The sequence below is a fragment of the Nelumbo lutea genome, chromosome 1 (genome assembly GCF_056320005.1).
Source record: "Nelumbo lutea isolate HS-2025 chromosome 1, American lotus-T2T, whole genome shotgun sequence".
Taxonomy (NCBI): Eukaryota; Viridiplantae; Streptophyta; class Magnoliopsida; order Proteales; family Nelumbonaceae; genus Nelumbo; species Nelumbo lutea.
In genome coordinates, this window is record NC_142684.1 from 102,742,539 (window position 1) to 102,755,012 (window position 12,474).

The following is a 12,474-nucleotide window of genomic DNA, read 5'->3' on the forward strand; positions in this document are numbered from 1 at the left end:
TGGAGAAGTCATATGTTGACTGCACATAAATGCATGCTCACGATAATTACAAGTCTTGTGTCTAACTAATTAATCACCAAAGATTTAACAAGTTCTTGCAAGAGCCTAAATACCCAACAAAGAAAAAACACATGGATCTCATGAAAAAAAATCGAGAAGTTGGTTTTCACATTCAATCAAGACAAAAAAAAAATGGTAGTAGGAATGTAGGATCACCAGGAAGTATCTATCAATCCATGGTTCTTTTCTTCTCCTCAAGTGTCTGCAGCTCTGCTAACCTCTGAGCCCATGCTCTTTCTCTTGCTACCGCAGCCATCTTACGCTCTATCTTCTTAATATTTTTCTTCCTTTTGGCTTCTTGCAACTGCGCTTTTCTTTTCTTTGCTTCCGACTATCATGTGGACAATACAGTTCCAAATGAAAACATGTAAAATTGAAACCAAGTGAGAATGGAGTGTGTGGTAAAATGGTATACTTACCAATAAATAAGGAAAATGCTTGCATTGGAAAGAAAGAAAGCAAAGAGAAACATAATGGAACACAAATAAGGGTATCAATAGTATGCTTGAAAGCGGAGTTCGGGTAATCAAAATTTTCTGGTGGTATTGGTAGAATTAATTTAACAGAAAATGCAGGTTTGAATATGATAAATGAAGCATCCCGATCTAAGTGGTTCAAAAAACAAAAGGTAAGTTACGGATTACCATCCTGTACTTGGGGGTAATGACACTTAGCCCCCCGAATTTTCATTTGCAACAAAGACTCCCTAATCTTTAAGACCCCAACAATTTGCCCCCTTCATTAGCATTCCGTCAGTTAACCTTGAAAAAGATTATCATGTAACTGTCAAGTGCTTGTTAAACATTTCTAAATCCCCAAACTATCATTCCCTTAATTTATAGGACCATTTTGCCCTTTTCTTACATATTTGTATAAACCCTTATGTTTCTTTCTCCTTTCTCACAATGAGGATTTGTTTTATTAGGGTTTAGAAGCAAAGTGGGTGAGAAAGAGATAGTGTCATTTGCTCTGCTAATTTTTGTCATTTTGAAATGTTGTCCTCTTGCCCATACAAATCTTGAAAGGGCATTTTAGTAAATTAACTTCCTCCAACAATCCAGTTAACAGAGACGGCGCAAAGTGTTTGAATCTGAAAGTTTAGGGGGATTTTTGTTGCAATTGAAAATTCGGGGAGATAAATGTCACTAACCCCAAAGTACAGGGTGGTAAACTGGTAATCTGTAATTTACATAAACAATAAAAGCCAGTTATTTACCAGGTAATTAGGTAAACAATTAGGGAATCCAAATACACAAGCCTGAAAGAGTGAAGGCATGATACTAAACCTCACAGACCTTCATTACAGAAAATTCATGGAAACAATTTACAAAAAAAAATAAAGAAAAAACAAAAAAAGGATAGGGAAGGGATCAAATAATGCCGAGGTTATTTTATCAGCAATGAAACAGGAATTTTATTAATATTTAACACCGGGAAAAAATACAAAACCTTATGGTACATCCCTCCTGATTACTCTTCAACCAGTTTGTGACTACCTTGGAATCCCCTCCAATGATAACATTTGTACAGTTCAAAGAATCTGTTTTTCTTAAACCAGTTAGCACTGCCATGAGCTCTGCCCTAGTGGAGTCTCCTGCGCCAACTGGTCCTGAAAATAAAGCAATTATATTCTCTGCACTGTTCCTCATCAATCCCCTGGATTGCCTAGGCTGCATCCACCTAAATTCAACTTATAGAAGGAACATGGTGGAGGTCTCCAAACAGCATATTATTTCTTTTTCCAGTAGAAGACTAAGCCACTATTTTCCACCTTCTGCGGTTATCATGAATGGAGAATGGAGCAAACAAATCTGACGTTTTGACCCAATGAACAACCTTGAAACTGTTTTCCTTATCCTTAAATTTCTTTCTGCTCAAGCACACTGCAAAACTGCTGCCCTTGTACATCTCCATGAGATTTTACCCCTCTTTATTGCCCTAGAGGATGCCACCTACAACTTGTGAATAATTCGATTAAACCTAGTTCAGTCCTAGGTCTGAAGTAAGTAAGAAAAGAAGAAGAAGAAGAAGAAGAAGAAGAAGAAGAAGAAGAAGAAGAGAGAGAGAGAGAGAGAGAGAGAGAGAGAGGAGAAAGGGTTTGGTTTGAGAAGAAGAAAAGTCAACTCTCTCAGTCGACCCACTTTGTATTTATACTCTTTGTATTAGATTACAAAAGACAAAGTTGTCCCTCATTAAGTATCCTCATTAAGTATGGGACACACAACTTAAACCCAGACAAAGTAGACAACTTAACCTTAATTAGATAGACAAAAGACTTACCTACCCTTGTACTGTCAATTCTCACACACCCCTTCAAGTTAGAGAGTATATATCATATAGTCCCAGCTTGTCACATATGTAATTCACTCTTCCCTGACTCAGCCCTTTTGTAAACAGATATGCCCACTGGTTTCCTGAACTTGCATGAGCTGTATTTATCACATCATTGATCACCTTTTCTCTTACAAAGTGGCAGTCAACTTCGATATGCTTTGTTCTCTCATGAAAGACTGGATTAGAAGAAATGTGGACAGTAGCTTGATTATCACAATACAACCTCATGGGCCTGTCAATTGAAAACCCAAATTCCTGCAAAAGATTTTTTATCCACACTAGTTCACATGTAATATGAGCCATAGCCCTATACTTAGCTTTTGCACTACTTCTTGACACCACTTTGTTTCTTGCTCTTCTAAGTTACCAGATTGCCACCAAGGAAGGTACAATACCCTGTGGTGGATCCCCGGTCAGACACAAATCTGGCCCAGTCAGCATCTGTATACCCTTCTATCTCAAGAGTTCCTCCACTTTTGTATAACAATCCACAACTTCAGCTCCCTTCAAGTACCTAACTATTCTTAGAACTACTTCCCAATGTCGGACCCAAGGATGTTACATAAACTGACACACCATGCTTACAACAAATGATATATCTGGTTGGGTAATAGTCAGGTAGTTCAATTTTCCCACCAACCTCCTATACCTTCTAGGGCCATCAAACTCTTCACCAGCATCAATACTCAACTTAACATTCGGCTCCATGGGTGTTTCAGCTGGTTTGGCACCCAACAACCCTGTTTCTTCAAGTAATTCAAGAACATACTTCCTTTGGCACAACTTAATTCCATGCCTTGACCTTGTAACTTCTACTCCTAGGAAATATTTCAGTTTACCCAAATCTTTTGTGTGGAAGTGATCTTGTAGAAAGTTTTTCAACCTGTCAATCCCATTGTTGTCACTACTAGTTATGACAATATCATCCACATACACCACTAACAAGATTTTCCTAGCTTTTGATTCACAGTTGAACACAAAATGGTCTACTTGACACTATTTCATGCCAAAGTTCTTCACTACTTCATTGAATCTACCAAACCACGCACATGGAGATTGGTTCAGTCTATAAATCGCCTTCTTAAGTCGGCAAACTTTACCATCCTCCCCCTGAGCAACAAACCCTAGTGGTTGCTCCATATATACTTCCTCAACTAGATCACCATGTAAGAAGGCGCTTTTTATGTCAAGTTGAAAGAGAAGCCAATCATACATTGTTGCTAAAGAAATCAACACCCGAACTGAACCAATCTTAGCCACAAGAGAAAATGTCTCCGTATAGTCAGCACCATATAATTGAGAATAGCCTTTGGCCACTAACTTGACTTTCAACCGTTCCACATTACTATCTAGACAATATTTTACTATGTAGACCCACTTACATCCAACGACATGCCAAGAGGGAGAGTGGTAAGTTCCCATGTGTGATTGTGTGCCAGAGCAAACAATTCCTCTTCCATTACTTGTCGCCACCCTGGAGAAGTGATGGCTTCTTGGATAGTCTTAGGAATGGAAACAGATGATAACAAGGATATAAAATGTCGATGGGAAGCAAAAAGGTGAGCAATAGAAACATAATCAGAAATAGGATGAGATGTACAACTACGTTTACCTTTCTGCAATGCAATAGGAAGATCAATGTCAGAAGGAGGAGGTGCAACCACATGATCCGTCGACGAGGGCTGAACTGGAGGAAGGGCCGGTGTTCTTCTGTGAGTATACACTTGTGTAATTGGTGGCCTCTCAATATTAACCTGCACTGGAGAAAACGGTAACTGAGATAGAACAAGAACCATAGGAAGAGGGTCCTCAACTGAAACTGGAAGTGGAAACATAGGAGCAAGAGGAGAGACATCAACATTCGAGAAGAATGGAACCGACTCAAACAAAGTGGCATCAGAACACACTAAGGACGATGAGAGCTAAGGTTATAACACTTATACCCTTTCTAGGTTCTGGAGTAACCAAAGAATATGGATTTTGTAACACGTGCATTTAACTTGTCTAGTCCAGGCCCTAAATTTTGAACAAAACAAACACACTCTAGGAGTAAGAGGGAATGGAGAAAGAGTACGAAACAAGATTGAGAAAGGAGATTGACTTCCAAGGATGGACATGGGCATCCGATTGATGAGAAAACATGATATAAGGACAACATCATTCAAAAAACACTTTGAAACATTCGTATGAAGCATAATTGACTGAGCAATTACAAGTGAGTGTCAGTTTTTCCATTTAGCCACACCATTTTGTTGTGGGATATAAGAACAAGAAGTTTGGTGAATTACCCCATGGTGCTCAAAGTATTGCTGAAATGGTGTCGAGGTGTAATCTTTTACATTATTTGAGCGAAGAATTTTAATATGAACTCCAAATTGGGTACGGATTTCAGCATAAAATTTTTGAAAAATAGAAAACAATTCACTTCTGTCTTTCATAAGATATAGCCATGTCATCCCTGAAAAGTCATTAACAAAATTTACAAAATGGTTATAACCATTGTATGACACTACTTTGTTTGGATCACAAACATTTGAATGGACTAAAGAGAAAAGACTCAAAACACAACTATCAACTCTAGGACTAAAAGAGACTCTTTGGTGTTTCCCAAGCTACGAATCACAATCCAACGATGGAACTTAAAGACAAGACTAACAACTTTAGAGCCTTGAGCGACGGATGACCAAGCCTGTAGTGCCACTGGAGAGGAGTAAGAGAGGACTGAAGAGCTACTTTCGGACCACCACCATCAAGATAATACAATTCACCTGCCTCAATACCCTCCACCAATCTTCATCCCCATCTTAAGATCCTGAAAAACACAAGAAGAGAAATAAAAGGTTATAGAACAATTAAGTGACTTGGTTAATCTACTAACAGACATAAGATCAAAAGGGAACTTAGGTGCATATAAGACAGAGGATAAAGATAAGGAGGTAAAATCAACATCACCAACACCACAAATGGGAGAGGTAGAACCATTACCATTAGCAATGGTGACTGTTTGGGATGTAGAAGACTGAGAAAGTGAAAAAACATATCTAGAATCCCAGTCATATGATCAGAGGCTTCAGAGTCAATGATCCAGTGTGAAGGTTTGGAAGCCAAGCAAACCATACCTGAATGTGCAAGAGCAGTTGTGTTTTGCTGAGAGGATGTCTAGAGAAACTTCTCATATACTTCACGTGGGACACTCACCATTTCCTTCCTAGAAGCACCAGTAGATGAGGAGGGAGTCTAATCAGCTTGCTCGTTCTCACCAACTGTACCACAACCACTAGTCATAGCATGATTATCCCAAGTGTTGGGTGGACCGTGTAAGTCAAAACAAAAGTTAATAGTATGTCCCTCTAATCCACGGTATGTGCATTTCCTAGTACCAGTACTTCTTCCTCTACCATGACCTCCCCTTGACTCTCGACCTCCACTACGGCCACCAGTACAATTAAACATAGGACCACCTCGGGCCCCTGGAAATCCACGACCACCACCACCTCTATTTCCACGACCTCCCCCTCTTGTCACCACAAAACCAAACCTTTCCAAGGGAGAGGAAGACTCTGTAGGGTCAATGGAAATCCGGCAAACACTTCCACAAGAGAGGGGAGAGTAGATCCACCCAATATTTGTGTTCGAAAAGGTTCATATTCAAGTTTTAAGCCCACTAAAAACCTTGTCACATCGAGTTGCTCTCGTTGTTGCTGCTAAATTTGAACACCTGGAGTTAGAGGGTGATACACATTAAGCTCATTACAGAGGTTTCTCATGCTTGCATAGTATTCTTCTAAGCTTTGATTACCCTGCTTCAGATTAAAGTACTCTTGGTAAAGTTGGTACACTCTAGTGGTATTATCTTGGCCAGAATAGAGTTTCTTAGCATGGTCCCAGATTTCCTTAGTTGTATCCAAAAACATAAAATTCACACTAATTTTAGGTTCCATGCTATTCCACAACCAGGTCATAATCTGTGCATCATCCTGTTCCCACTCACTAAACCCTAGAGAATCAGAAAAAGGTTTCTCCTCTCTCACGTGTTTCACCTTTTTCTTGGCTCTCAAAAACACTTTCACAGATTTAGTCCATAGCACATAGTTCTCACCATTTAATTTGATAGAGGTCATTTGAACATTCAGGTAATCGGGAGAAATCATAACACTTGTCTTATTATCACTACCCTCTCTAGTTGTTGCCATCATAACAAAATCACCTCACACCACAAAAGAATTCACTTATGGTAAGAAAAAAATCGTCCTTTACTATTCAGCACTACACCACACACTACACAATAAAGTACTATTATAACCACATTGTTGTTGCCATGGGTTCAGCACCCAAAACCCTACTATCACCACACATATCTAGGCATAACCAGAGAAAAAAAGTTAATATGCGCAATTGTTTGGTTGGAAGATTTCGGTGGGGGTGGGGATTAGAGAAGTGGAGATTTGGGTGAGTAGAATGTGGAGGGAGGTGGGGGGAATTAGAGTGAAGAAGATGGCAGATGATATTTTCTTGTTCATCTGCCCATCGAGAGCTGAAGCATAGTGGATTTTGTGTAATGAGCCTTGGCATATGGGAAGGAACTCTCTTGCTGGATTGGTGGGGTACAAGTGCGGGGTGCTTCTACCCGAATCCTTTCTCTGAAGGTGAGGGTACAGATTTGATCTGGATTAGGGTGTTTGGTCTTCCCCTTCTTCTCTGGTGTCCAAGTGTGATTAAAGCCATTGGAGATGTTTGTGGGGTGTTAGACAGTTTTTGTATGCCATTAGCTTCAATCTGATTTGATGTACTTTTGTTATTTAGTGGAAATAAATAAAGTGCATGTTTGATTCATGTTGTTTGGTTTAATTCTGTGTAAAACCCTAAAACTGGACATTTATAGAGACTCGTGTTAGTTTTAAATGTTCACAGCCGTTGGATAAGTCTGGGGAGATTTATCCTGCCAAGGCTGATACTGGTGTGCCACCAAGTGTTGGGATGGCCTGTCTCAGCCACCAGGGTAAGACCCGAGGCACATGCAGTGTGGGATTACTTGAATCCTTGAACCGGACCAGATTTCCAGTATTGCCCTGGACCTTGGAGATAGATGGGCAAAACTGGAAAGTTACACCTGACCCCTAGACTCGATTATGACACTTCACTAGGTGTTGGATCAGGCTGCCTTTGATATGCCAATCAGTGAGATCCTTAGCGGGGATCAAAACCTGGGTATGTTGGGGCGGTTTGAGAATTCATCTGAGTGGGTGATCATAGTGACAGAATCAGCCACTTTGTCGGACAAAGGGTAATGATCGGGAATGCACTCTCTCTGATGGAAACCAAACTGCCGGCAGTTGATTTCAATCGTTGGAATTTTGTTTTGCAAAATTAATATATTTATATATATATGTACGGTTTCAAATTGTTTGCAAATGGTTTTAATTCCCGGGATCCATGTGAGAGGAGAGTGCGGCACTGCTCCTTGCAGCCGAGGGAGAGGTCCTCTCTTGTCGGGCAGTGCTTGATCATTAAGGGCTGAGAGGTTAAGTGTAAGACCATTGAGGATAATACCTGATGGGCTAATCTTGCACCTGCCCACAGTCCCTGGGTTTTTATAAGATGGCTTGGCCCAGGGACCACTTAATGTAAGTGTTGGGCCCATAGGGTCCATATGATGGACTCAAGGGGTTCATTGAGTTTTTCAGTGAATTCGGCTGGGCCTTGTATTAAAGGTTGGGTTGAACCCATGTGGTTGGTGTGTAGATCAATGCTTGGGTCCCACGCCATACAAAGAAGCCCAACTGGGCAGCAGATTGGAATGTAATTAGACACTGAACACTTAATGGGCCAGAAGCCCATTTCGAGGTGGGCTGATATGATCACCCATCCTTGGGGCGAATCTGAGATTAATGTTAGTAAAAGGATTGGGCCTTTAGCCTTATCCACTCTTAGAGACCAAATTCAAATTAGATTTGAATCTGGTAACCTCCTGATAAGATCAGGAATAAGCTAACTTTATCTGCAGATAGGATTAAGATTATCCCCTATCTAAATACTGATTTGGATTGGGATAACTCCTAATTAGGAGGAATCTTAATCAAGAAGAAAGGAGGAGAAACCCTAACCAAGAAAGAGAAATATCAGATTTCGAACCACCTTGAAGAGATATAGGATATCTCCTGCAAATTGAGATAGGATCTCATTCATACTCCAGAAAAGGAAGAAGGCAGTTTAGCCTTTTCGCCTTTAGAGTTCTCCTCCTGCCGCCGCCATCTGTTTTTGCAAGATTAGATCTTTGCAGAAAAAGAAAGTCAAGAAATCTGTTCTTGACATTAGTCTTGCAACAAAAACTAAAAGGATTCAGTGTTTAGTGTTTCCAGAGGATTCTTGTGAAGGATCCAGTGTGTAGGACGCACCCTGTTGGTTCTGTTCCATCAACAGCTGTGTCATCTTCAGCAGGAACGGATCTTGGAGCATTCTTTGGGCGTGAACACCAACTTAGGGAGATACTGCTTCTCTGGATCAGGTATATTCCTCCCATTTATCTTTTGGTACAGATCTGGTTTGATTCAAGTAGGATCCTTGAATATTGTATTCTAAATTTAGGGAATATGATTCCCAGTTGGGAGAAGGTAGGAAATTTTTGAAATTCGCCCACCCATTCCGCAACCTTTATGGCGTCCATTAGATGGATCCTACCATTCTTTCAGGATTCATTGAGACAAACGATTCTCCTCCAGAGGTTGCTACCTGTGAGTGGGTCAAAATGCCAAATAAGGTCAAAATTGCTGTGGGGGAAGCTCTGTTCTCCGTCCAAATCTGGTCAGAGATTCTGCTAGTAGTATGTAGATGGAAAGGGGGAGATGGGAAATTCCAGAAAGAGGGAAGAGTGGTCTTAGACTATTCTAAAACATTAGTAAGATGTTGGTGAAAGTGTTCAACCCTGTACCATTGTCGGGGATATTCATCAGGAATTCTGTTCTCTGTTGAGTTCTCTGACGGTCGCTGCAGGAGAAGATGGTGACAGACTTAGCTCCAACCCGAGTCGTCCGATCTTGGATGGTTTGGAGGGTCTAGATGAGTTAGCAAAAGAAATTGGAGACGGGGGATTTCAAAATTCAAATTTAGGGGCGAATGGGTAGACTTTGGGAATCGAAGAAATTAAAAACCTCATTAAACAATGTTTAATTGAGATGCATGTGGCATCCATGGACGAATTATCGCCAAAAAGCTATAGGGAACATTGACAGCCTCCTGTTCTCAACAAGAGCTTGGCTCAGGAGAATTTAATAAGGGCTAATGAGCCCATACCGACCATTCCAGCCCAGACTAGGAGACCTCCCTAGGGATTGGGTAGTGGGCCTGGGCCTAAAGCAAATAGTGAGCCCAGGTTTCCCCCTCGTCGAAGTAAGCCATGTGGCCTGAGTTACAGGGTTCTTGGGTGGTCTAGCCAGCCTCCAAAGAATTTAGGAGTCAGCCATGGAATGCAAGACTAGAGCCAAGTCCCCCAGCAAGTGGCATTGAAGGGTAGCGATGGTGTTCAGATAATCCAACCTCATTCTCCTAGCCCATTGTTTCTGCTAGCTTCATCTCTTAGGGAAGAATCACGGACGGAAGTGCATCATCTTGCATTATCGAGGGTGGAAGATATCCTGATAGATGTTGATCCTATTGTAGTGGTGGGTTCAGTGGTATAGCTCGAAGACAGGTGGGAGGATCACTGCCAACATAGTGTTCAGGAGGAGAGAAGAGGAATTGAACTGAGAGAGGTAGTTGGAATGGTAGAGCAGCCGAGTATGAACTGTGGAAAATCGATGAACCTGTCGCTTCAAGGAGGTAAGCAACCTAATATTTCTAGTGCTTCTTCTTGGGTGTCCTCAAAACTTTTGGGGGTTGGGTAAATTTTTGGGGATCTCAATAGAGGGGATGGAGGAGGAGACAATTAAATTCCTAGAAGGTGTTGAACAAAGAATTCTCCTAGAGAGAGGGAAGGTAGCAGCAAAGAAAGGGGGAACCAACTCCAAGAGAAGTAGAGAGATGATGAGGCTAACGTGGGGTTTAAATGATAAGGCAGGCAACAGTGAAGGGGGCTTGGGGGGGGGGGGGGGGAGGAGAAAAGTGTACATTAAATTTGTGCTCTGTTTCTGTGGTTTTTTAGTAGAGTTAAAAATTTTATCTTGGAATGTAAGGGGTTTGGGCTCAGGAAGAAGAAGATTAGTGGTGTGTGAGTCCCTCAAGAAGTTGAGGTCGAAGATCATTCTATTGCAAGAAACCAAGCTGGAAACTGTGGAGGTTGCAATTGTTAGAAGCATCTGGGGGAGGGAGAGGTAAGATGGAAGACTAAATTGGCAGTGGGGAGTGCAGGAGGGCTGTTGAGTATGCGGGGATCCTTCTGTCTATAGCTTGATCTCCTCTTATATTGGAAATTTTTCGGTTTCCTTAGTTCTAAAATTTATGAAGGGATAGGAAATCCATCATATCGACGCCCAAAGATTGCGGAATAAGGGGGGTGAATTCCAAAAATTTTTCTCTCCCTTCAATTGGGAATCGAATACACCATTTAGAAAATCATATTTTCAATGATCATTCTTGAACCACAAACTGAACCAGATCTGAACCAAAAGGAGTAGGGAGGGATAATACCTGATACAGAGAAGTAGTATCTCCCAATGGAGGTGTTCACGCCCAAGGAAGGATCCAAAATCTGCTCCCACTGAACATGGCGCAGTGCAGGGTGGAGCAGAATCAGTAGTGTTCTTCCAAAAGAATTTGATCCTTCTCAAGAATCACCTGGATGGCTTGTGAATACAACTCCCACCAATCTTTTCTCCAAAAGATTGGAATCAAGATCCAATCTTGATTTCTCCCAAGAACTGGAGATCAAACTGCTGTAGGCGGCGGCTGCAGGAAGGAGGTGGCAAGAGAGTATTTGCAGGGTGTAGATTCTCTCTTCTATGATTTCAGCTCTGAAGACAAGACTATCTGTTGCTTGCTTGTGATTGTGTTGTGTTGTATCTAAAGGTTGTCGCCCCCTCTTCCTTTTATAGACTTAAAGGGATCAGCTCCTAATCCCATTAGGAGTTGCTAACCCAAATCATATCTGGATTAGAAGTCCCTTTAAGATAAGGGATAACCCTTATCTTATCTGCAGATTAGATCAGCCATCTCCTAATCTAATTAGGAAGTTTCCAGATCTAAATCTTATTTAGATCTTGGACTCTCTAAGTGGATAGGGTGTGGGCCCAATCCTATCAGCTGATCCATCTCAGAATTCGCCCCTTAAGTGACTAATCAAATTAGCCCAGTTCGAAATGGGCTTAAGGCCCATTTAAGGTTATGTATTCATTTAGCCTTCCAAACTGCTGCCCAGTTGGGCTTCCTTATATGGCGTGGGACCCAAACATTGATCTACACATTAGCCACATGGGTTCAGCCCAGCCTTTGTTACAAGGCCTGGCCGAATACATTGCTATGGACAGTGCACCCTCTGAAACCCATCAGATGGGCTCTATGGGCCCAACAGTTACCCTAAGTGGTCCCTGGGCCAAGCCACCTTGTAACACCAAGGGACTGGGCAGATGCAAGATTAGCCCATCAGGTATTATCCTCAATGGTCTTACACTTAACCTCTCAGCCCATAATGATCATACACTGCCCGACAAGAGAGGACCGCTCCCTCGGCTGCAAGGAATAGTGTTGCACTCTCTCTTATATGGATCCCGGGAATTAAAACATTTTGCAAATCATTTCGAAACCATAATTTATATACTTTTATATCTCATATAAAATATATTTTGCAAAACAAATCTCAACAATTGAAATCGGCTGCCGACAGTCTTGGTTTCCATCAGTGAGTGCATCCCCGATCATTACCTTTGTCCGACAAAGGGGCTAATCATGTCACTATGATCACCCACTCAGATGAATTCTCCGACTGTCCCAACATACCCAGGTTTTGACCCCCGCTAAGGATCTCACTGATTGGTACATCAAAGACAGCCCAATCCGACACCTAGTGCAGTATCATAATCGAGTCTAGGGGTCGGGTGTAATTTTCCAGTTTTGCCCATCAATCTCCAAGGTCCAAGGCAATACTGAAAA

The 12,474-nt window shown here is 41.5% G+C and overlaps 1 protein-coding gene across 2 annotated transcripts in view; it reads right to left on the bottom strand.

Moving 5' to 3' along the window:
• LOC148876490 (uncharacterized) overlaps positions 1 to 12,474 on the bottom strand; it is a 44,749-nt gene continuing 32,275 nt past the window's right edge. The window contains exons 3-4 of one of the 2 annotated variants that reach the window (XM_088966986.1): positions 4,007 to 5,206; positions 1 to 391 (exon numbers count right to left, since the gene is read on the bottom strand). In XM_088966986.1, coding sequence (XP_088823112.1) covers positions 5,168 to 5,206 — 39 coding nt within the window. In that variant the 3' untranslated portion in view covers positions 1 to 391; positions 4,007 to 5,167. The remainder of the gene's footprint in view (positions 392 to 4,006; positions 5,207 to 12,474) is intronic. The other variant, XM_088966985.1, reaches the window with a different exon arrangement.